This window comes from Microchirus variegatus, assembly GCF_963457635.1.
Source record: "Microchirus variegatus genome assembly, chromosome: 12".
Classification (NCBI taxonomy): domain Eukaryota; kingdom Metazoa; phylum Chordata; class Actinopteri; order Pleuronectiformes; family Soleidae; genus Microchirus; species Microchirus variegatus.
Window position 1 is genome coordinate 14,954,095 of NC_139813.1, and position 26,377 is coordinate 14,980,471.

The 26,377-nt window shown below is 42.6% G+C and overlaps 1 protein-coding gene across 1 annotated transcript; it reads right to left on the reverse strand.

Moving 5' to 3' along the window:
* Positions 1 to 310: 310 nt before the first annotated feature.
* itsn2a (intersectin 2a) lies at positions 311 to 25,622 on the reverse strand (the record flags this gene model as incomplete). Its single annotated transcript, XM_083898929.1, has 37 exons — positions 25,535 to 25,622; positions 25,352 to 25,415; positions 24,790 to 24,965; positions 24,371 to 24,577; positions 23,540 to 23,633; positions 20,955 to 21,097; positions 20,713 to 20,776; positions 19,805 to 19,942; positions 19,617 to 19,723; positions 19,278 to 19,540; positions 19,055 to 19,204; positions 18,830 to 18,970; positions 18,080 to 18,167; positions 17,855 to 17,994; positions 16,827 to 16,907; positions 16,113 to 16,252; positions 15,447 to 15,867; positions 15,007 to 15,173; positions 14,849 to 14,909; positions 13,865 to 14,091; positions 13,730 to 13,770; positions 13,161 to 13,327; positions 12,994 to 13,027; positions 12,769 to 12,890; positions 11,346 to 11,442; positions 10,233 to 10,424; positions 5,037 to 5,158; positions 4,805 to 4,911; positions 4,121 to 4,304; positions 3,934 to 4,032; positions 3,680 to 3,847; positions 2,454 to 2,666; positions 2,239 to 2,360; positions 2,064 to 2,146; positions 1,301 to 1,384; positions 1,039 to 1,212; positions 311 to 462 (listed from the first exon to the last, which is right to left on the reverse strand). Exons 1-37 carry the CDS (start codon positions 25,614 to 25,616, stop codon positions 311 to 313), a joined length of 5,115 nt encoding a protein of 1,704 aa, XP_083755055.1. The 5' UTR covers positions 25,617 to 25,622.
* Between the last annotated feature and the right edge of the window lie 755 nt (positions 25,623 to 26,377).

A 26,377-nucleotide genomic window follows, 5' to 3' on the forward strand; every position in this document is an offset into this window, starting at 1 on the left:
CTTTTCCACAATAAGTTACTACTATACCTCTGAGGACATTTCACTCGTTTGCGTCGATATGTTTTTGTTTTTTTTTGGCAACGTCCCCTTTTCCCATGTCAGTTTGAGGTCATTTAAAATGAGTCTGCGTCGCTCAAGGCGAGAGCAAGGCAGTGACGGTTAAAAATCAGGAGTTTTGCATTTGCATTGCGATGCTCTCCCGGCTACAAACAGGCACTTTTGTTAGGTTGAAAATGTCTTTGGTTGATAACAATAAAAACAAACGTCTGTGCCTGAGGGAGGGAGGGGAGCGTTAATCCGTACGTTGTCCTCATTTAGTCGGCTCATACAGCTGTAGGTCTAGTTTGACCCACACTTCTCCAGTGGGGACTTCGTGCAGAAGGAGGCGTCGGTTCGCGGCACCTTTGCTCTCCATCTCTTTTTTGATGGTTGCCACAGGAACTTCGGTCCGACCAAGGAAATCTGGAGAAGGAATTAGTGATTTTTACTGTAAAATATAGATAACACTTTAAAAATGTGTGGGTGGAAGTAATTTTAGAATCGGTCCGGCAGATTCGGCTGACAGCTGTGACAGCGATGGCTACAATAATCCTCCCTCTTATTGTAGGAGTTTGACATGACTGTGGCACTAGTGCCACTCAATTCTCGCTCTGAATTCCCTCTCCCTGCAACAAGTCTCATGAGAATTCAGAGTGAGACTTGAGCTGGAGCTGAAGGGAAATCATTCTAACCATAATGTGAGCCATTCATTTGAGAAAATAAAGCACTTTTAATGGAAATAAACATTAGTAGCTGTTTTGATACTGTTCCTCAGCTGATGGGATGAGTAAAAGATTCAAAACTGTGTTTATAAACTACATACTAATGAGTATTCATGCATTATACATGATGAATTCAATATTTATTAATGCTTAACTAATGCTAATACTGTGCACTTATAACATGTTACTTAAGGAATTTTTTCAGGTCTTTCAACATCTTAAAGTCAAAAACCGCAAACGATACGATATAAAATAGAACAAATAGAACTCCACTGACCATCTGGTGAGAACTGGTCTTTCTCAAACACGGTGATGCACAGGACGTCCTGGTACAGGTCTTTGACGAAGAACTGGCAGTTGAAGTTCCATTTGGGGTTCAGCGTGTCGTTGACGGGCCGCGACGTGTAGCACTGAGCCCCCATCGTCAGCTCACAGTAGGGGTTACTCTTACCTGGTCGGAAAAACAAATTAAAGCACGTTTAAACGAACCCCTCATACATGTTTCCATACGTACTGCTTCCAGTGAACGCGACACTCACCGTTGGGTTTACAGGCCTTGAGCTCTTGAGCTTCAGTGACAGTCACCAGCAGGCGGCCGATACCGCTGCTTTTCAGAGAGCGTGCTGCAAAAAAAAAAAAAAAACACAAAAAAACAACAACACAGAGCCATTAGATACAGGAATAAAACACAAAACAGCTTTTGCCTGTTTGTGAAGATTGTGTGGGTAATATACAAACAGGTGGACAAGTGATTTGGTATGAGACAGGGACAGCAGTAGAGAACAGCCTGCTTCAACATAATCCAGTCTGCGGTACTAAAACAGATGCTCTCTGTGCACTACTGCCACTTTAAATCTGTTATGTCACTTTAGCCTGCCATCACGCTGTTATTATCTGTCATTGCCACTTTAAGCTGCTACAGTATGTGCCTTCAGATACCTTATTTATTGATTTTTTAATTTTTATATACTAAAAAATACTATATTTTCCTGAAATGCTGGTGTTGAACATTCACTGTTCAACACCAGTGTTGAACAGTGGACAGTTTATACTGCCTTATGTTTCATTTAAAGGACCTGTATGCAAGAAAACTATTGTATGAAGTCATAAAATAACCATGACATATCATCAGAGATTAATAAAACGTGTTGAAATGCTGACAGCAATGGTACAACAAGTTTATTCACAAATTAAATTTTAATTAAAGGCCTGCAAATTCTGTTAATGTTGTGATACCAGTTTCAAACTGTAGTCTGCATATCCTCCACATACAGTAGAGCTCCTTTTATTTTGAAAAGTTACCTTGATAAGCCTTCTCTCTCTTTTTCTTCTCCGTTTCTATAAAAAGCTCAGACGCTGCTTTAATCTTCTGAACCCACGTCGCCCTGTCAAAGCAAAACAAGTAAACGTGTGAATACTCGGCAAAGAATAAACACAATAATAATGTGTGTGTGTGTGTGTGTGTGTGTGTACGGACCTCTCGTTTAAGGTATCAGTTCTGAGCGTGTAGACACGATCGATGTGTGACACGTGGAAGAGCGGCTCGTCGCTGGACGGATCGGGAGGTGTTTTCACCAGAACCTCGTTCAGAAACAGTGGCTACAGAGGGAAAAAAAACCCACACACATTGATGAATATCACGACGCTCAGGAGGAGGAAAATGATTACATCTATAAAAAGGTGTCGTCTTACTGTTTTGTACATCTTCAGGTGGATGCTGGTCTTGGGGCTGAAGAGTTTGTCCGGTCCTGAGGAGGAGAAGGGCTTAGCGCTGTGCGTCAGGAGGAGGAAGTCGTTGAAGAGGAAAGCCCACAGCTCCCTGCTGCTTTTGGTCTTGTGCAGCCGACCGCTGCGCAGCAGCTTGCGAGGCCCGAGGCAGTTCGTCAGGGAGTTGAAAACCAAGTGCTGAAAGAGGGATTACAGGGGAGACGGTGAGGACATGAGGAGGAGACAGAGCAGGGCTGTTTCATGAAATAATTACACTTTTAGTTTGAATTTTGGTGGTATCATTTGTTTGTTAATGTTCCATCACATTTTGAATCCATTACATAGAGATTATTTTTGACAGGAAGGAGGATGATTCGCGATATCAGAGGGAATGATCATTTTTACATCATTATTCTCATTTTCATTCAACAAACATATTCAAAAGGATTAACGTGTTGATATTTGTGCAACTATTTGAGAAACAAAGATGTTCTTTTCAGCCTGTAAAATAAGATGCATGTAGATTGAGACAATAATTCATCTAAAATTTTGTGCTGGGCGCGTTTACTTGACTCCGGATTGATAAAATGAGTCTCTAAAGTAACGCTAAACGCAGTACACAGGTGCGCTTGTTATTTGTAGCGCTGCTCTTTTCATTTAATAAACAGACCGCTCCAGTTTGACTGTCGGCACGCTAACGGCGCTAAAATGAGCTAATGCAGCTAACGGAGATAACTGGTAAACGGTGCCTGGACTCCGGTGTCGCAGCACGTAAACATGACGTCAATCGTGTCTATTCCCGGTCAGTCGTCATGGAAACGCGTCATGCATTAACACAGTGCCCACTTTAAGAAACATTGCGCCTCCTGTGATTTGAAAATCGCAGTGAGCTGTATTGCGATTTCGATAACATTTCAATTAATTGTTCAGGCCGAGCTTGAATTAAATGAAGGAATCAGTCAAATCACGATATCTGTCAGGAAAAAGTACAATATTGATATGTTTTTATTGAAACTGAATCTGTGAGTTTGGTTTATGCAGATGCTGCAACATGGTCCAGCAGTAATAACACAGCATTAACGAACAACCTCTAAATGCTAAGATTCAACCTGTATGTCAAAAGTCAAGGTCAAACCTTATTTACATACAATGAACTATAATAATGTCAAAATGATTATGATAAAAAAAAACTAATATTTGCAGGCGTTTACCTCTATAGCGCCCTCGCACTGCACGTGGCTCTGAATCCACTCCAGCCGGTCCGAGTTTTCCTTCTCCCTGACCCCCTCGTTGACCTGGGAGCACAGCTCCTCCGCTCGCTCCAGTGCCTCTCTCAGCGGCCCGCGGTCTGCGTGGCCGTCGGGCGTGTGCTCCAGGATCTGACAAAGGTAAAAAAGGTGATTAGAGATGAGGACAAAAAAGTGGTATCAGTGGGTCAGTGGGTGAATTATTGGAATAGACGTACGTTCTTGATAATCAGGGGATAGCGTGTGATCCTCTGCATGGGCTTGAGGAGGAAGCTGGACAGTGGCATTCCTTTACAGCGGTAGTTAGTGGCGATCTTCTGCTCAAGAAGAAGGCGTGAGTTTTAAATATTTCGTTAAAGAGTTGCAGAGTGTATGTGTGAGTGTGTCCTCCGCAACTTCAAGTACCTTGAGGAAGTCTTTGAAGTCGGGCTGGTTGTTGGTTTTACTCTGCAGCAGGGCGGCAGCGTTGAGCTGACACGAGCAGAAGCGGATGTAGGGCTGCATGTGCGCCAGCTCCGATGCCAGCAGGTCTCCTATGAGCTGCACGGGCATGTTCTCTCCTCCCGTCTTCTTCCGCACGCGCAGGGCCCTGAGACACAAAAGGGAGATGAAACACCACAAAGATTTTTTTTTTTTGTTCCATCTTCAGGGGACACAGACAACACAGTGTCAGTGGACTAAACCCCAAGAGTCAAGTCTTGTAGCTCTGCTTTTTTTAGCTCATGGAGAGTTTTGTGGGTGTTTTTTCCAAACATGATCTGTGTGCACACATTTTGTTTCTCTGCAATGATATGTTGATATTATGAGGACATTTTAACCAATCCTCACAACTTAAAAGTGCCTTTAGAGCAGGGTTTCTCACTCCTGGTCCTGGGGAGCCACTGTCCTGCATGTTTTAGGTGTTTCCTGCTCACACCTGGAAAACAGTTTTGGACCAGGAGTGAGAAACCTTGCTTTGGAGGGTTAAGACTTAGGGATAGATGTAGGTTTAGGTTAAGTTGGGATAAAAACACTGGACGACCGCTCTGAGGGGCATAGGGCATAGGGCATAAATTGATTATTTCTTACGCACGCTTGTGAGGTACCTACTTAAGAAGTTTAGTATTGCACATGATCAGTTCCCGCCAGTTCACAAAGATAACAGCCATCTCTGCTTCTGTGAGACGTCCCGACTCAGACATGGGCTTGTAGAACACCTGAGATACACAAACGCACACAAATAAGTAGGAAAACAACATCAGAGTTAAACATTTTCAATATATTCTTACAGTGTCTTATTAATAATCTTATTTCATCCCTGAGCATGTGTGCGAGTCTGTACCTCGAGAACCAGCTCCAGATCCTCCACATACGTCTCCTCGGTCTGGATGAGCTCATGGATATAACCCTGTCTCTTCCTCTCCTGAGGAGTCATGGTGTCCAACGTCATCAGGTTGGCACACCCTGTAGCATGCACACACACACACACACACACACACACACACACATACACAAACACACACACACGCCCAAGCAAACACACACAGGCAGACATGCATGCGTCCATGCATGCACAAACCACACAGGCAGCATATTATGCACAGTAAAGTCACGAAGCGTACACGAAACACTGCACACATCGTCAGCATGTTAAAATCTCATTTTTATTATTATTATTATTATTATTATTATTGTCAGTTCTGTGAGATTTGTTTTATTTACATTTAATGCACAGACAAGAGTGAGGCACATTTGTAGTGGCGGTGCATGAGTTGATCGGAACGAATCAGGCAATGCTAATAATGCTAACAACAATGCTACCATGGACAGTGGATTAGAGGGAGAGAGGGATGAAGCACCTTTCATGGTGGAGTGCTCACTCCGAATGGTTGCATAGGTGTGACTAAATAAAGGAGCTAACGCTTGAGTTGACAGAGCAGTGGAAGACTTGGGCGCTGGTTCAAGTCTTTGAGGTTTAAACTTGGCAAATGTTACTAAGTAGGGCTGAACCATTTTGGATAAATGGCTAATTGCGATTTCTTTTGTGAGAGGGCATAGTAGTTTATACATAATTGTTCATAATTATTAAAGGTCCCATATTATACCTTATTTCTCCAAGTTAACCGAGTTCCCTGGTGTCCGAATGAACATGTCTGTGACATACTTTGGTAAGAAAGTAAGTAAAACTTAAGGGACAGGAAATGACATCAGCCACAGAGGCTACTGGGAGCTAACAGCAGTTAGCATTTGGAAAAGTGATCATTTGCAGGCTCTAGCAGGCACATTGCTGTCACATATAACATGTATCCACTGGACAGATAAATCCTCTGAGGCTGGAAGTTTGTGTAGAACTCTGTGCTGCACTGTGGAGCCAAGAATATAATGTTTTGCGGACTTCGCTGACATCCGTTTTTTGGATACCATTGCCCTCGCCTGTACTCTCGTGTTTTTTAGGGACAAAGTGGAGCTCCGCGAGACAACAATTCCAGGAATTTAGCGCATTGTGAAGTCCCAGTGAGCGCGGAAGTTTTCATTGTGTGTTTCGTCTCCTGTACTTAGACTGAGGAGGACCACGAAACATGAGTGAGCCATCTTTTTTCACACTTTGTCGACTGATAGGACCTCCAGAGTCCCAAATATAAGGATTTAAATGGTTAAAAAGGTGGTTTTGCATAATATGGGACCTTTAGAGTTTTCATTTGAATAACATATTTTAAAATGCTGACTGTGTGATATTTGTGCAGATCTGTGAGAAACAAATATGTTTTCTTCAGTCTGTAGAATATGACGTGTACAGGCCAGGACACTATTTCATATAAAATGGCCTAAAGATATCTTATATTGGTTTTTGGCTTTACACACGTTTGGCTTTAAAGGGATAGTTCAGATTTTTGAACATGAAGTTGTATGATGGCACTCTTGCCTTTGCAGCAAGAAGACCCGGGTTCGAGCCCCAGTCGGAACAAGGGCCTTTCTGCATGGAGTTTGCATGTTCTCCCCGTGTGTGCATGGGTTTTGACCGGGTTCTCTAGCTTCCTCTCACAGTCCAAAATCATGCAATGTGGGAATTAGGTAAATGGGTCACTCTAAATTTACCGGAGCCGTGAATGTGAGAGTGGACTGTCCAAGGTGTACCCCACCCATCGCCCTATGTCAGCTGAGATTGGAGTCCCTCATGTGGAGGATAAAGCAGTACAAAATGGATTGATGGATGGAAGTTGTATGACACAGACCTCAGGAGTATAGAGGATGCAACGTTGTTAAATCATTTAAATGAGAAAAGTAGTGTGGGACACATAACTGATGGGTTTTAAACCACAAACGATGCATGCATATGTTGATGTTAACACGTTTGAACAATAAAACTGCTGCCCATCAGTATGTCAGATCAGTTTGGCACTATTTTCTGGCCCGCAAGTCGCAGTGTTTCACCTGTTTGAGTCAGAGTGAGTGAGGGAAATTTGAACGAATGAAGATGAACGGTATAGAGAAAATCCAACAGGTTATCTTTATGAAGCAGAGCCTGGTTAAATGATTGAACAACGTTGCATCCAAACTACTCCTGGGGTCTGTGTCATTCAACTTAATCCATTCAAAAATCCGAACTATCCCTTTAAGAAATAATGTACATCATGCGTTTGCATAAAGCCATTTTGCAAATTTAAATAATAACATTTTGATGAATTGTTCAGCCCTATTACTAAGACGTAAATGTCAGCAGTGTGGTGTCAGTTCCTCTGAATCGACTCTTTGCTGGTGATGTCACAGTTCAGTACTGAGGATGAGACTTCATTTGAAATACTTTTAAAATAAATGCATTTATCAGTTGAAATGTGTGTATACGAGGAGTGACGGTAAACACAATCGGTATTAGTTCAAGCGACGTGTCGGCAAAAGCAGCACTTAAGTTTACTGGTGGTTGAAAGCGACAGTGAGTTCTCACATTGGTCCTTTTTCCCGCAAGGTTTCGTGTTGTTAGTGCAAGACTGAGCGACCCTGTTATAAAACGTCAGCGTATGGATTCAAAGCTTCAATTTAGAGCGCTAAATGACGTCGTCGTGATGTCATTTACAGTGAGGTTTCGTAATGACGTGTAACCGAACAGCATCTGATCCATGTTTCCACTCGCTGTCCATACGTATGTGTCGGAGGGACAAAAGCTTTTAAAAGTCATGTTTAGCTGCCTCTGCCTCGCTCTCCAGTTTAATTAGTTATTTTGAGAACCATCGATGGGAACACGGGCGAGGAGAGAGCGAGGGGGGAAAGGTGAGGACGTATCGGGGAAATTTAGAATTTAAAAGAACAGATAAGAGAAGTCAAAATAAATGAATTAAGAAAAGCACAGAACACCACAGTCCTAAACAAGTGTGATGAAAAGCGCAGAGCTGGGCTCTTCCCGCTGGCAGCTGGACTTCCTGTCGCGACAGGGCAATTCGGGTCGGCTCAGACAGAGGGGAGCGAGAGGAAGAGCAATAAGAGGAGGAGGAGAAGGAAGAGGAGAAAGGAAAGCCAGCATTACTGTCCTACAGAGGAAAGAAAAAACAGATGAGGTGGAGGCGCGGGAGAGGGAGGTGAGGTGAGATGAAGGAGAGATGATGAAGAGACATTAATATAGTTGGAATATTAATGCCGCACACTTACATGCAGGTGCATTAATAATGCATCTCTGGAAATGTAAATGTTATTTTGCTAGTCATATCAGCCGCAGCGTGATGGTCAATTGTTACATTTCTGTAATGAAGCGAAGGCCTTGTGTGTGTGTGTGTGTACTGGGGTGTGTATAAGTCATGTTCAAATGTTCACTGGGGTTCGTCTACGTCGGCTTTTAACAAATTCACGCTAATCACACGTCCAGTGCAACCGCAGCTGTGAGAACATGCAATGTACACCATTTTAAACACACACCTCTTTCTTTTTTAAGTGACTACACACCCAAGTGGAATTACACGCATCCCAGTGTACTGTACACACAATAATAGCACAATGTAGTGGATAAATACATCATAATCCACACAGACAATGAAGCTTTGATTTGATGTGACAGAATAAGTAGTAGTAGTTATTCATGTAGTTATTTTTGATTTTTACTGTAAATTTAAAACTGTTTGAACGTACTGTTCGCCCTAGGACTTTGGATATGGATTGAGCATGGCCCGTATGTGTGCATCCTTGATTTTCAATTTTTTTGGAGGAATTTTTAATTTCACCGATTTATCACGCTACACCAGGCAGGCAGCGGCTCATCAGCAGCAGCTGCGCTGTCTGGAGCGGGGAGGTTGGCGTGAAGAGGCTTTCCTCACGGTGGGTGAGACATTTTCACACAGTTCACTGCAGAACATGGTGTTATACTGAAACAACGAAGTCGTATAGCATGCTACTACTTTTGCGGCTAACTTTGCAAACCTGTTTCCAAAGGTAAGCTAGCGAGGCTATGACTAGCATTAGCGTAGGGCTAACATAATACAAACACCGTGCAACCTCATCAGGCAAAATGCAAATGTTTTCATTTTGGATTCGCATTACTGTAGTTAGCTGTTGTGACTCTCAGCCACAGCAGTGTTTGTATTATGTTAGCCTTTACGTTCCTTATCATGTATCACCATAACTGAAACAGCTCCCACTATAGGAATACATACTTCCTACAGGCACTGCACTAGTTTGTAAAATGAGCGATTTGTTTCCTCTCAGTTTAACCCCCATGTGTAGCCCAGAGTTGACAAATCAAACACTGGCAGCAGATAGGACTTTTCATGTTTTTATGATGCCTGAAGGCCACCATAATTCGTCTTCAGGTGGCAATAAATATATACTTGTGTGGAGTGTGAGGGAGAAAAAGGTAATCAGATGGCTGCAATATGTAATTTCCCCCCTGGATGCCATTAATTTCTGCACACTGTTCCTTTACATGGTGGCCATGGGAAAACAGCTTGGTTAGAATGGAGCATTTATTGTAAAAATTAAATTAAATACATTTTAATGTGCTATTTAGTGAGATACATTTCATTTTATACCTGTTAAAACAGAGCCAGGCTAACGCTTCCTCTGCTGCCGTGTTTTAAATAAGTTAAAATGAGATTTAAGAGCTTCATTTTTAATTTAGAGAGTGGCGTCTGTTCATCTATCTCCGCAATATCTAAAATGAAAAGTCTCACAATTCCTTGACATAAAAATGGATGATTAAAAAGGCAAAATCTATTACGTTTGCTTGGATTTGAGGACATGTTGATTTCAGTAATTATCACAATCAACACCCACTATAAAGACTTGACAGCAAATGGAAGGGATTAAGCCTTTTAAGTGCAATGTTTTTTTTTAGTTCACCAGTGACTGACAGAGACTGACACACCGTTTCAAACTTACCCTCACTCTCTCCATGCTCTGACATGGATGAGGAATCTACCAAACCTGGAGTGAGTCAAGTCAAACCAATGAGATATTCATTGATTTTCTCTCTCAACAAAAAAAAACACACAACACAAAGAATTGTCCCTCTGAGAAATCTTGTTGAGGCAGAAACAAAACCTTGATATATACTCACATTGCTGGCTGGGATCGGACTCTGTCGTCATCGTGACATAATTGGTGGGCAGCAGGCCTGTGACGCCGTTGGTTTCTCCCTTCCACCAATCGGGGTTTGTTTTGTCCAGGACGTTGATCAGCTGACCCTTGGCGAAGCTCAGCTCATCGCGACTGGCGGCGGTGTAGCCGTACATCGCAATAACTTGGCACACTGAGGAATGAGAGGCACAGAAGTGGTTGTTATTAAAGGCCCAACAGCAATAGATTTGTCAATAACAGACTGGAGTGTTTTTCTCATTTCTCAGCTGTGTGGGGGCGAGGATTTGTAGCCGTTCCCTGCACCAATCAAGCCTCTATTAACGTTTTTTTGGTCATACATATCACACTTTATACGGGAACAATTCTTACTTGAGTGAATTGATAGGATATTACAGTGTAATCAGTACTGGGTTTTCTAAAAGCGTCATTTGGTGAAAACTCCTACACTTTATATTGATTACAGTAGAAAAACTGTAACAGTAATTGGACAGTAATACCAACAGCGCTCAAGTGTGAAATCACAAAAATGCCAAATACTCCACTTTGCTATTTTGTGGATTTCGTTAATCGCTTTTTGATACATGGAATTACAGTAAATTTAACGGCAGTTGTTCCCAAGATATTTCATGAATTTACATCACAGCCACAGAGGGGTTGTCAGATGAAACAATTAATGGATTACTAAATAAATAGTTTGAAGCTTTTTTCATGATTAAAACAAGATTTCTGATTGTTTTAGCTTCTTAAATGTGAATATTTTCTTAGTTTCTTTGCTCCACATAACAAAGAAATCTTAAACTGAATCATTTTGGTTTGTGGACAAAACAAGACATTCCAGAACATCATAATTTCCAGGTTTGACAAACACTGATAAAGACTTTTTTAGCATTTTCTGACATTTTATGGACCAAACGATTAATCGTTAGTTGCAGCTCTAAATGTAACCTTGTATTATCTCTTATCAATCCACTTTAAATGATTCATGAGTCTGGTGGTTAATTACAATCGCACAGAAATCCCCTAGAAAACCTCGATGGCTGTTGCTGACTCATCACAAACATGGTGCTGTGTGCACAGAGTGTCAAGTTATTACCGGGCAGAGGGGAGGGGGAGGACTTGTTACAGGTGGGACCCAGGAGCTTGACATGAGATGAATGAAACCAGCCTCTCTGCCGCTTCTTACCCCGAGCCTGGAGGGGAGGGGAACAGCGAGTGAGAGGAAAATCAATCTCAGGAATTCTAAATCGAGAGTTGAATCGATTTTGTTTTGCGGCACAGTTGCTGAATCTCGACAATCCGGAGTAATGCAAATCATTTTGAAAGCGAGAACATTCGTGTCGACGGCCTTCATAAAGTCAGCCAAAGCTCCGAGCCAAAAGACGAAAAACTTGCGGCCTCTTCCTCTCTGATCGAGGTTCATGAAAACGTATCGCGGCAGACTCGCTGTTGTTGTTGGTCATTATGTGATGTAACGAAGCTGTGGAATCAATGAACAACGCTATTTAAATGTTAAAGGGCTGAACTCTTCACCTCTCTGCTGCTGACTGGACTCAGCCATCTCATTATTGCACATTTAGAAAAGGCAATAATTAGTGCTATAACTGCAGCTACAGCAGAACAGAGGCTCACGCTGTAGATGGATAACCCTGTTTTAACTCCTCTAACCCTCTGTATAACACTCACCAGCTCCTTATTATTGATCAGCAGATACTAATGCATGTACAGTATCAGCTGTAATTAGATGGCAATATTAACTTAAGATACACATGCTTTCTACAATATTGCACTAGGACTCCGACTACAAGTTATATTCCATTTTTGACTACTTTGGTGATTGTTTTTGTCATCAACTGATCTAGTGGAAATAATATCAGTCACAAAGGTCATGCTTTTGTTAACAAATACAACACAGTGGCTACTCTACAATAGAGTGTGTTAGTTTACCTCCTGACTCAGACGGTTGCTAGGGAAAAACCTCCCCTGTATCTACAAGTATCCCTGTTGAGTCCCTGTGTCCTCTCTGTGGACATCTCTGTCGTAGGAGGCTTTATGGCTTATGTTGTGCTGTAAAGGAGAGCTATTTGCTTTGCAATATGATGCACAGTGTGTCTGATCAGGAGGAAAAGCACAGTTTTTTCTCTGGAAGGTATGTATTTGTTTAGTGATTGATGTGCTAATACAATATCTTGTGTCCATATTTGAGGCACACAGGACAAAAATTACACAATTGTGTGTATACAAGTACTACATATTCTATCAATATTTGCTTCCTAACTTATTAATCACAAAATTCAGGACAAGATTCATCCATTAATGCAAGGACTGCGTATATTTAAATATTTCTCACTAAAAATGGGCAGTGGAATGAAGAGAACTGGTTATTTAACACTGCAAGGTGCAACTGACCTTAAACGATTCGCACAGGAGCCATTGAGTAGTCCTAGGTGTTTATATTAATGTTATTTAAACACTGCTATAATTCTGAAAAGAGACACCAAGGCCCCTGAGTTAGTGACCTGCAGTTCTCCGAGCCACCAGCCGGTGGAGTTCTTGGCCATGACCACAATCAGTTGCCCCGCGGACAGGTGAAGCTGATATACAGTAGGGTTGGGGGTGATGGTGACCGCCTGGGCAATCTCTGAGAACACAGACAGAGTCAGAGAAGAGAACAGTTTTTTTCAAGTAAAGATTAAGACAATCAGCAGAAAGCATAGGGTGTGTGATTGCGAAACATGACTCACCAGGTTTCTTGATTGAAACTCCTGCTTTTGACGCCTAAATTGGTAAAGTGGTAGATAAATCATCAACAAACCAGGGATTCACACCACATAAGTTTTACAGGTTTCCAAATTTGTGAAGTTAAATGATTATTCAATTGTTTTAAACTGAGAGTGAGAGGGTGACTGACCTCTGGCTCGACAGGCCGGACATAGTTGGAGGGGAACACCCCGGTCTGGTCACCGATGCAGCCTCGCCACCACTCTCCTTCTCTCTCCGTCACCATGACGACATCCCCTTCGACAAATGTCAGGTCCCCCACCTCCGGGCTCTCGTACGTGTACAAGGCCACATACTCTGCTTGACATTAAATATGAGAATATAAGGCACAGTCACAAACCACACCAGGTAAACAGCTTGTTATGATTAATTAAATTCATTTGTTTGGACATTAAAGATGCCATATGTAAGAATGTGGCCAAAAATGGTTACTACATTCAAATTCAAAATAACGAGGTCTTTTAGGTTTCGTTTTCTGACATAACTGGCAACCCGTGGTTGCTCGGCAGCTGAGACTCTACTGACTGAAATGAGTCTGCAAAATATTTTTTTTAATGCAAATATTTTGTCTGTACTGTTGTTGTTGGTGAGTTCAGTTTGTTATATGAACATTATTCCTGAGTCTCTGTGACATATTAGGAGAATTTTAAGGACAGTTGCTTTAGAATTATTACATAATGCACCTTTAATTATACTTACCCTCTAGTGGAATTGAGTCGCCTGCGTCAGACGCATCAACACTACAAAGGGAACAAGACACAGTCGGTTCAGCCTTACATTCAGCTATATAGATACAGTATGTGTGTGTGTCTGCTAACACGTGTGAATGCATACTCTGTAATTCCGCCCGTCTCCAAAGCGACATAGCTTTGTGGGAACCATCCCTGCGTGCCGTTGAGCTGTCCCAACCACCACTGGTCCCTCTGCTGCAGCACCGTGATGGCGTCGCCTTGCGAGAAGCTCAGCAGAGCCGTGACCGATTCACCGGAGCCGAGGCTGAGGTCGATGTCCGAGGTGGCCGACCACGAGGTGACGGCACGGGCCACAGCGCACGCCGAGGACTGAGGAGTGAAGATGGTTCTTTATTAGTCACAATATCTGCTTTTTAAACATGGCGGTGCTGCCTTGTTTGTGAGACTTTAAATCCAGCCCTATATTTGCAACATGGCCGTAACTTCACCCAAATCTTAAAAAAAAAATCCACGATAACCTACAAATGACTGACGTTATCTTTTGGGAGATGGAGATCAGTAAATGTCTGTGTGACCTGCAGAGAAAGAGAGAGAGGGGAACTCCCAAAAGAGAGAGGCTATAAATAGACGGCCATGCTGCTGCTGCTGCTGCAAGAGCATCTGTGTGTGTGTGTGTGTGCCAAGGCCAGACCTAGTTCTATGGCCACCATATACTACAAACTCAGACATGGAACCTTATTTTTTTTTTTTTTTTAACAGTATGATACTATTTCAGCGGTTATTTTGTCAGTACGATCATCCTCCACTTAAGGTCCAGACTGAAATATCTGACATAATATCTCAGAGATTGCTCAGAAAACTGGTGCCTCTGAAGATAGTTCACCTTTCTATTTTTTTTCACCTCACCAACATTAGCTCAAGTCTCCTGCGCCTGTGGCTCTTTCATTGCGCTAATTATAAAAACCATGACAACAGAAGAGTCCGACGATGCCCCTGAATAAATTATGGCCTCTTTTTTTTTTAATGAATACTAATCTCTAAAGTGACACAGCAACAAGACGATGTCTGCTTTTTTTTGTCCACTAATCTTGAAAATAATTCAAACTAAATCTACTTTTCTCTTTACCTGTAAAGCATCTAATTGGACAGGAGCAGCATTTTCGCCTGTTCTCTCACCACCGGGGATTCTGAAAAAAGGATGTAAAATAAGATAACGACATCTTAATGACTGGAAACCATTAAACGTCTTTGTCGAGTGCTGCTGCGTCTTTCCTGTGCGGTTACCTTGCGTTAAGTGGCGGAGGACAGGAGGTTTTTCCAGGTGAAGAAGGGACGGTCTCAGAAGAGGAGTGCGTGGTACATTTCTCTGCGTAACTCTGGGGGAACCAGCCCCTGTTTCCACGGTAACTCCCGCACAACCACCCAGGCTCGCCGACGGTCTGTTCGTCCACCTTGCACCGTGGAAAACACAACCGCACTCAATGATTAACACGTTTCCCTGCTAAGTCTTGATACGTTATTTAAAATCAAGTGAAATTGTCAATTTATTTTGCTGTGTATAATTATGTGGAGCAATAATTGATAATGCTAAACTGCTTCCTATGAATTTTAATTGGATGCACAGATTTAATCCGTGATGTTAATGTGCCAATGAGGCAGTGAAAACTAAATGAATCATGACATATTTATGTGACAGGAAGTGCTGTTACTGGTGTCTCTCGTACCTCTATGACACAATCCGCGTCCACACTCAGCTCATCCGCGTTGCGGGCGACGAACGAGTACAGGGCTCTGTACGCGGTCAGCTGTCCCGCCGACGCCAGCTGCTGCCCTCTTTGCTCCTCCTCCTCTTTCCTCCTCCTCCTCTCTTCTTCCTCTTTCCGTTTTCTTTCCTCCTCCTCCTCCCTTTTCCTCTTCTTCTTCTCCTCCTCCTCCCGTCTTCTCCGGCTCTCCTCTTCCCGTGCTTTGTCCTGGGCTGCTCGGAGGCAAGCCAGTGCCTCCCTCTCCTCTTCCTCCTTCCTCTGCCTGGCCCTCTGCTCCTCCAGGAGCTTCCTCTGCCGGGCCTCCTCCTCCTCCTTCTCCCGCTGCTCCTGTTCCCTTCTCTCCTGTTCCTTTCTTTCCTGTTCCCTTCTCTCCTGTTCCTTTCTTTCCTGTTCCCTTCTCTCCTGTTCCTTTCTTTCCTGTTCCCTCCTCTCCTGTTCCCTCCGCTCCTCTTCCCTCCTCTCCTGTTCCCTTCTTTCCTCTTCTCTCCTCTGCTGCTCTCTCCTCTCCTGTTCCTTCCTCTCCTGCTCCAACTTGGCCTGTCTGTGAAGTAAATTTCAGATTTCAAGAACCTTCATGACCACAATACGATGCAAATCTGCTGTGTGCACTGACAGTCAATCACTCACCTGGCCGCCTCCTCTTCCTCCTTCCTCTTCCTCTCTCTCTCCTCCTCCCTGCGCCTCTGCAGCTCCCTGAGTTTCTCCTCCTTGACTCTGTACAGGTCGTCCAGCACGGTCTGCTGCTTCACCTGCTTCTCCCTCAGCTCCTGATGCAGTCACAACATCATGTGGAGGAAAAAAACGAAATAAAAAGACACACAAGCATAGTCACAATCAGATGTAACATGTATTATGCCATTTTTGATTCACGTTACGAGCACAAAGCAGATATCTGTTGTTGACGTACAACTCTGCATTTGTAATTTCTGCTCGACCCACAGAAGGCGCTATGAAACACAATATGCATGGTTTTTGATGCAACAGAATAAATGCATTCCAAACATGCAAAACACGTGTTTAACATGCAGATACGGGTACATACGTTATGTTTTTTCTTCGTTACAGTGAGTGTCTGTGTGTTTTACCGTCAAAGAGCATCCTGTTTACACTGAAAACACACGCTAGAACAAATCCATACAACAGAAAACACACAAAAAATATGCGGGACCAAAATTTGGTGATCCATTTGCTCATGAGTCAAAACAAAAAAATGCAAGGACGTGCGAACAGATTGGATCATCGCAGGGTGAAGATGAAACAAAGAGGAAAATAACGAGAAATGAAGGAGAACGAGAGTGGTGAAAATGATTGCACAGGAGAGACAGAGGAGTAAAGGACAACCTTGATGAGAAGGAAGAGCTGGCTGAGGCAGGCCAGGAGAGACAGAAGGCCTCGCAGGACACAGTCATCCATATCCCCAAGCTATGGAAGCAACACAGAGTGATGATAGATGTGTGGAAAATGGAAAATGGGGACGACAGAGGAAAAAGCATTAAACGCAATTGATGCACACGCAGGTAAAAGGAAGGTTGTGAGAGGAGAAAGAAAAGCATCCAGTAAGTGGGAAGCAGAAGAAAAGGAGAGGAAGAAAAGGGTTAAAAGCTTAAAACAGCAGTTAAGAAAAATTAAAACAGTTTTAGAGACTGAAGAAATGGGATTATTTATGCTGAAACTGTTAGTGAGAGGGTGTGACATCATTCGTCCCCGGGGTCTAAAAAATGTGGCTCTCTGCCAGACAAGGTGTGTGCATCTGAGCGTGTGTGTGTGTGTGTGTGTGTGTGTGTGTGTGTGTGTGTGTGTGTGTGTGTGTGAGTGTGCATAATAATTATTTAGACGACATGGTTTTCATTGCCTGCAGGGTGAAACTCTAGAGTTACTGTGACCAGTTGAACAAGATCTCATCGCAGTATTTCAAAACTCCTGTTACAATGAAGCTCAGAGAGAAAAAGCCTATTTTTTCTCGTTTTTATGCCTTTACAATGAGTTTGCAAGAGAATTATAGTTTCTTTCTGACCATTTTTCATGAATACTCAATATTTTTGAGCAATTTTAAACGTCCCTTTGTTAAGTTGCAGGCAGTCTTTTCTTTCCATTTTTCTGTATGAAATGAAAATGGATGCGATTTGAACGCGACCTTGATGTTTGTGGTAATGGATTCCATAATTACGGCATGTTTTTTGACTTTCGTCATGGACGGAAATTCATGGAAACCCAATGTATTTTTCATTTGTCATATTTTCTCAATTCATTTATCGTTTCCCCTAAAGATTTATGGGGCACGTCACAGACCATAACTCTAAATCCCTCTCAAAACTGAAACGGATTCATTTATTTCCTTTCATCTTAAGTGAATTTGGTCGTTCACTGACCTTAAGCTCTTTGTTGTACTGCTCCATCTGGGACAGCTTGTCTGTCGTCTCCCTCTCCAGAGTGTCGAGCTGGTCTTTCAGCCTGCGGCAGTTCACACTTTTCTCTGTCACGCTTGTGGTCAGCGTGGTCAAAGAATCCGCTACAAACCAAAGGGGCAAAGGTCAGAGACGACTGAGTGATATCTGCGTCTGTATATGTTGGAGGGAGGGCATTTTGTTACCCACCTGGGAGTTTGTTGAGGGTGATGTTTCGCAGCTTCTCGGTCAGCCTCTGTTGTTCTGGAACCAGCTGAGAGAGCTTCCTCTGCCACTCCTGTGATGCAAACAGAAAGTATGTATGATAGAAATAACTTGAATTTTAATGTAGACATATTATACCCTATTTCTACAAGTTAACCTAGTTCTCGGTGTCCTAATAAACATGTCTCTGACATGCTTTGGTCAAGATACCTTAATGATGAAGCACCATAGAAGTTCAATCACGCTGCCAAAAACAGCCCTGTGCAGAACAGTCGTTTTTGAGTGCCTGTCTCTTTAAATGCAAATGAGACACAGGAAACTACGTTTCCTGTGTCTCAGAGGCTCACGGAAATCCTCTGAGGCTGGAAGTTTGTGTAGAACTCTGTGCTGCACTGTGCAGCCAAGAATAGAACACTTCGCCGACTTCTGCTCTTCCTGATACTATTGCCCTCGCCTGCACTCTCGCGTTTTTTAGGGACAAAGTGGAGCTCCACGAGTTCCCAGAATTCCCAGAATTTGCATAATATGACGTCACATTGCGTGCGGAATCTCCTGTACTTAGACCGAGGCGGACCACAAAAACATGAGTCATCTTTCGTCACGCTTTGCCTACTCATAGGGCCTCCAGAGTCCCAAATATAAGCGTTAAAATGATTAAAAAGTTGATTTTGCATAATATGTCTCCTTTAAGTTTGATGGGCAGAACTGCAAGAAACAAACAAAGTTTCCTTTAACCTCAAACTGTAGCTGCAGTGTGTTGATCTCCGCGATGCGCACATCCCTCTTCTGATTGATGAGGTCCACCTCTGCCTTCTGAATCCGCCTTTTGCTCTGAGCGTCGCGGAGCCTGTCTGAGATCTGCTTGTGTTTGGTGCCCTGCAGACCAGATGACACCACTCTATAGCCATACCTTCATCAACACTGGTAATCTGTGAGTGTGCACACGTGTGAGAGTCTCACCACAGCCTCCAGCTCCAACTCTAGACTTCTCTTCTTGGCCCTGAGGTGAGAGATTTCCTCCTGCTCCCCCTCTCTCCTCCTGCCCAGCTCCTCCTTTCTCCCTCGTTCCCACTCCTCCCTTCGCTGGCGCTCCAGCTCCTGCTTTGCTGCCTTGAAGTATCAAGAAAGAGAATCACAAGATAGAACTGGCATCTTAGAAGCGAGGCTACCCTCTCCCACTCACCTCCTTCCTTTCCAGCTCCCTCAGTCTCTCCTCCTCCCTCTGTCTCTCCATCTCTCTCTGCCTCTCCAACCGCCTCTCCTCCTCCAGCCTCCTACGGTTCTCCTGGTCCCTGGCCTCCCTCTCCCTCCTCTCCTGAGCGTCCCTTTCCTCCCTGTCCCTTCTCTCTCTCTCTTTCTTCTGTTGATCTTCCAGAGCCAGTCTCCGCTTCTCCAGCTCGGCGCTGCCTCGTGCAAAGTTCTCTTTCAGCTTGTCTTCAAAGGACACTAGAGAGATGTAGGAAACAGGTGAAGATGAGAAAACTCAGTTGTGGCGACACACAGCGTGTAGACCACGACATACCATTGCTCTTACCCTTTTGCAATGGTTCTGGCTCTGTTGTGTCAATTAAACAGGGAGTTATGTAGGGCCCCGTTCCATTGACAAGCTCAATGGTCTTGATTCCTCCTCTGAAACAAGAAAAGGAAATGTGTGCATGTTGTGTATGACTAATAATTTAATTATTTGTGTCAATCCTGTGTGTGTCTTACCTGAGAGAAGGAGGTACCAGGTCTTGAGGCAGCGTGAGTGGAAGAGGTCGGCCAGTTTTAGCCATGTCCACCAGGTGCATGGCCAGAATGAACTCATCGGCTCGTAGCTGACCATCTCTGTCCACATCTGCCAGGGTCCTACGATGAGTCCCATAGTGATACATTTAACTTTTAGTGTTATGTTTAAATGACTTAAATTTACTTAAAATGACACGTTCAATGTTACTTTAACACTGCAACATGTAATATGTAGAAGAAGGCAGAGAGGTATGAGACCATTATCCTGTTTGAGGTGTAACTCAAACAGTTACACCTCAGCGACAAGATGTACTGAAATTCGTGCACATAATGCATGCAAGGTATCATGGTGGGGGATAGGAATAAGGTGGATAGTAGAGATAGGCCGATATGTTTTTTTCAGGGCCGATACCAATACCGGTTATTAATGGTCAAGTAGGCCTATAACCGATATTTGGAGCCGATATTAATTTGCTGTAAAAGTGAAAATGTTGGCGTCAAAATTTTGAATAATACAAACACCAGCAATTAACTTTAACGTTTAAATTCCTTTAAGCATGTGTTTATTAAACTGCTTTTCATATTTGCAACATGTTCAAGGTAACAATAGATTTGTTTTAAAATTCTAGCAACATTTCCAGGAAGCTCCCAGGCTCAGCAACATGTCTTATAAAGTTAACTGAAATTTTAAATAAATAAATTGATCTCTTATTGGCAGTCGGATTAAAAAAAAAGGCCAATGCCGATAATCGGTCCAACCCTAGTTGGTTGTAAATTACTGCGTTTTTGGACCCCAAGAACAAGGAAAACTGATTCAACTGAAGTAAAGAAAAATAAAGCATTTGATGGAAAACAACTTTTCTCTGACAAAAATTTCAAATCATACTCACCAGATGGTGGCTAGCTGCGTCTGGGTTAGGTTTGATGCAATCAATGCATTTCTAACCTGAGGTCCTGAAAAGTAAAAAAGACATCAGAAACATGTATGAGCGAGTGTGACTGTCAAGTACCGTCAGAAAATCACAACCACACTCGAGCTGACCCTGTGATCACGCTCTGTCAAACTTCAACCAAGGAGCCCTGAGAAGCTCGTCTGTATTCAGACTAGTGTGTGGGTGTGTGTTTGAAGCACCTGATAAGTAGCCACTCATGAGCTTGTCCAGCGTGTTGAACTGCTGCCGGTACTTCAGTCTGGAGGCCTGCGGTACGGCCCAGTCACTTGCACCGGTCTTCGGAGAGCTGCTGGCCAAGGACGTGGTGGAGGAAGAATTTGAACTATGAACAAAAAAAAAAGAGAGAGAAAGAGACGCGTCAACATGCCAGTATATATCACCTACAGAGAAAGTCACGATAATACAATGTGGTCAGGGTTTTCTCCCTCGCAGTCAAAGCCTCGACTCAAAACCACTAATTGCTCCGAGACTCCCCGGTGTTATTTCCCAGCTCTTAATTAGCTGTAGAGGACGATAGTGCAAACAACCACATGACTCTCTGAAACAAGACAGCGCCGCACTCTCCGGCGAAGCTAATCAACCATTCTGTTTTTGTTATAAACAATGTGTCTGCAACAAGACGGACAGGGCTGGTTCAATCACGTTCATTTGACAAAAAAAAAATGTGTTATAGCTGGGTGGAAGCTTTGCAACCCTCCTCTGAAATAGAAGAGGCTTCAGGGAGACAATAGGAGATGGAGTGTGGGATCCTCCCTCTGCCCGGGGGCTTGTTCCCATGTGTGTCTATGCCTGAGTGCTGTATGTGTGTGTGTGCTTATGCATGTGTTTAAAAAATAAAAATAAAAATAAAAAATAGAGAAAGAACATTGTCATATATTAAAAATCTTTGTGTGTGTGGACAAAACAGGCAAGGTCAATTTGTCAAGCATGATATTGGAGGTTAAATAGGAACTAGAAGAAAATGGTGAGGCCACAGTTCTGCTGGATCGACCTGTATTTACTTTCTGGAACTATTAATGCTCGCTTCACCACCTACACCTCAGGACTTTTTTTTTGTATGAGCCATTCAAAACAACGAAATCAGACACTACTCGTACCCTTTTTCCCAAACCAAACAAAACACCACAAGGAGGATCACGGACATCAGACACTACTGTTCCACATCGCTCTCCTTACTACATGCCACCTTTAACATTTTCAGGTTGAGATGAAGAACTGGTATTTTTTTTTTTTTTTTTTTAACACAATGCGATGAATCCCACTGATCTCAGGTTATTCCTGTTCCTTTGCTTGGTGAAGACAAACAGGAAGTGCAACTGCGCTTTAAGCTACAATGCTAACATTTGGCGTAAAACAACATTCACATCAATGATAAAGTTAACATCCTGGTGTTTTATACTGACATTTACTATGTTTACTGTGTTCACTATCTTGTTTCTAGCTTGTTGCACACAGGGGATACTATCAGTTTTGCAGATTTGAGCTGCAACTAAAGATTATTTGCTAAACAAGCCAAAGCTAAAACAACCAGAATCTTGTTTTAATCATGAAAAAAGCTCCAAACAGATTAATCAATTATCAAAATAGTTGACGATTACTTTAGTAATCGATTAATAATCGATTAATTGATTAATTGTAGGGATGTGAATCTTTGGGTGGCTCACGATTCAGTTCGATTCCGATTCTTAGGGTCACGATTCGATTCATACGATCCTCGATTCAAACGATTCTCCATTCAAAAATTGATACAATGCATAGTGTGCTAAGGCAAATTATGGCATCAAAACAATAGAGTTTGTATAAGATAATGTGATAATGTGATCACACAAAGGCAAACTTAAGACAAAAGTCAACATTTATTCATTCAAAACAAATAAAAACTTACTTACTGTACAAAAATATAACTTGCATAAATAAAAGCTTAGGCTAGCTGCCTTTTTCTCCCAGACGTTACAAAAATAAACTGTACACAAATAACACAAACTGGTGATTTGTGTGGTTTTTCAAAATAGAAACTAAAAAAAAAGTTTATAAATTGATGATTAGAATCGCGATTCCTATGTGGATCGATTTTTTCCCCCGCCCCTAATTAATTGTTTCAGCACTAGTTAGAAACTAAACCAAAGTGTAGTTGAATTTATATATATATAGCTTGTAAAGCTAGATGTAAAGCCAAGATTCATCCTAATATCTGTACATCATTTCATGGCAATCACATCAAGAGCTGTTAAAACAGCCTGGACCAAAGTGGAGAATAAGTACAACGAGCTAAAATGAAAAAAACATTTCATTGATAAAATCACCCGAACAAAATGTCATTCGATTCCCGTTTTCCTCCAATATCTCACTCGAAACAAGCCGACTTCCTCCACTTGCCAACTTTCTGAGCATCTGATTTCAAAATGCCCTTCCTGTTCCCTCTGTTATCAAAGTGTTTCATCTTCCTGTGTTCTCATTCTGGGTCTTTCCCCCATGCAAAAAAAAACTCCCCAAACGAATGGGCTGTCTTGGCTGTGTGAAAATCACTGCATGATAAATGTTACATCTTTAGAAAAAAGCCTGGAACTTACTGGAAAATGACATACTCGGTTCTTAAGTTATATTTCAACCAGAGGCTTATGCGCTGACAGAGGAAATGTGGTTTTGTGAACGGCTGATGAATCCTTAAATGTGGACGCTGATCTTGGTCGTAACTCAACAGGCAATTTGGGGAACTGGGGAGTTATTTAGTGGAGAGTGGATGTATTTACGGGTTGGGCCTCACCTGCTGGATCCAAGGTCCAGGAGAGAGTTGGCTTTTGACATGCCAGTGGTTGGAGAGAAGGCCATGGGTGAAGAGAAACCAGAGAGAGGGAGCGCTGGAAAACAAATTTAAAAAGGAGGTCAGTTTCGTAGAGAGATTCCACTGTGACATAATTTCGACATAACGTGAGAAAATGCATGAATGCTTTTTGCAAAAAAACACGTTGGTTTTTCTCATACAATCAATCTTTAACACACTGCAGTGGGGGGCCGCTGCCCTTGAACGTGAGCTCATCTAATCTTATCTGCTCGCGCTTAACAGTCGCAGCACACACACAGAGCTCCGGCAGCAGCAGCAGCAACGTTATTGACATCTGGCAGAAAACAAAAGTGACAGTGATAGTCTGCAAACCCCACACTGAACAGGGATTAATCGACACAGAAATGTGGCACCGATGCTTATTATACTCATTTTCTTTAGATTGTTCATTTCACCAGTTAAAACACGGTGAGAATAAAAGAGAGCATCCACAGAGAGGACGTAGAAGGTTATAGAAATAAGCGAGTTAATTAGCAATCCAGAGAAAAATAAAGATAAAATGACTGAGAATATACTGTATGTTTTATATAATATACCCACACCTGAGGTAATATGCAATGCAATGCACTACATTTAAAGAACTTATTCATTACGTTCTTGCAAAGTTATTCAAGGTAGCTTGTTGGATATATCATGGAATCATCAAAAATGTACATATTTACTGCTCTGGAACATAAATCAACCATCTTCAGTGTAACCTAGTGTCGACTTTAAATGCACCGATGCACCAAAAGGTTCTACTGCAGAACCAACCTGCATTGTTGGGAACAAGCGGAGGGGTGAGGAGGTTAATGTTGCCGTTGGGGAGTCCGGTGTTCCCCAGGGAGGTGATGAGGGGCAGCACCAGGGGTTGCACAGGTACAGAGGAGAGCATGGAGGGGTTGGCGGACATGGGTGTTAGGATGGACATGGCTGACATGGATGACAGACCAACTGACAGGTTTGGCATTGAACCCATTCCTACAAGGAGGGAATACACAGGGTTAACACACACACACATGAATGTTTTAGACACTGAGGTGAAAGTTTGATCCATGAAATTACTCGAAATCAAGCGAGTTAAAAATGTTATTTGGTTCCCATTGCACTAAAAAGCACCAGCGAGAGAGATATGTTGTGTTTTAAAAGGAAATAAGGAAACCGTAATGCAATATATTTAACAGAAATGTTACCAAAACGTGCAGATGAAGGCATGGTAGAAACCGAATTGGAGACAGGAGACTGCTTCATGACGATCGGCAGGGAGGAGGGTAAGTTCCGCCCCTGAAGCTTGAGTTTGATTAGCTTCATAGCTATGGAGAACTCCAGTTTGTCCATCTTCCCATCACCATCCATGTCAGCAAGGCTCCTGCAGGAGAGGGAGGAAGGGAGGGAGGGAGTGAATTTCTTTGTTTTGTTTAGAGAAGAAACAATATATTTACACGAGGGACAAAGCTGTGTGGTGGGTCTGCATTTCAGTGGCGTTGTTCACACAAACACCAAAACATACACACTTTCTAATTACAATAAGCACACACACACACACAAACACACTCTCTCCCCTGTAGGCCTCTCTCTGTCACACACATAGTTTACTAGGTGGGGCAGGCTTATAAAGGAAATGAGCACTCAGTAGGAAGTTCAAAGCAGGATGAAAGCACCAAAATTAACTCTGACAGAAGGAACGATTGGGGCCATTCATTCGCTTACTCTGGACGAACAATTTTTAATATGTTCCAGTAAGTTTGTTCTCACCAGATTTCAGCCAGGACAGAAGGAGGCAGGCCAGACTGGAGGAAGAACTTCCTCGCTTGCTCTCCTGCAGAGGGATAAAAGTCGTAAGAGAGACAGACGCCTTGATGCAGCTCACAGATAACGCAACGCGACGTTACTCGTAAACAAGCAGCGTGTCTCTGTTTGTTATGACAACAGCCTTACCTGAGACATAGCCGAGGACGGGGGCGAGGGTGTCAAACTGTTTGTCGTGTTTCCCCCTCTCCTCCGGAGTGATGGCCCACATACAGGCTCCACCTGATAATACAAATACATAAGCTCATATTTTAAAGAGTTTTAAATTTGCATTTTATCAGATTTGGGAGTCTCTATTTTCCCCCTAATGATGTATATCCTGTCATTATCTTTAATTTGCAGTAACAGGATAAGGGAGCACTTAAGTCACATGCAATATTGTCACGTCTATGGTTTGAAATAGGCCTGGGAACCTTTTCTAACCTTGTGTGTCCTTGTCTCTGCCTGCATTTTTAAATAATAAAAGCACAACATGCTCAAAAAGAAAGTAGGGAGCAAGTAAAAGCAGCACACACATATAGCATTAATAATACATAATAAGAGATGGATTAGAGAATTGGGTGAAATTACAAGATAAAGCTCATTATAACTTTACATTATCATTTGTAAGTATGAAGAATAATCTAGATTAAAAAAAAAATGTCCCCACAGCAGAAAGGTTAATAATAAATTCAGTTTCGACATCACCATCCAAAATGTCGGCATAATTTCCATCTCAAATGAGGTCTCCCACTCAGATGAATCCCCTCCGAACCAACTCCCGACACTGATTAATGTATAAAAATGTCCTGTAAGCAGTTTATGCACTTTGCTCTAATCTTGCATCTCAAGGTAAATTCAGGGTTGGTAAGGAATTTAACATAAAGATAAATGTGGTGCAATGGGGTGTTTGAAACTGTATGACATTCTTAATGATGTTATAACCATATTGGGGTTTTTATAAGACATGTTAGATAGAGGCCTCTTCTGTCA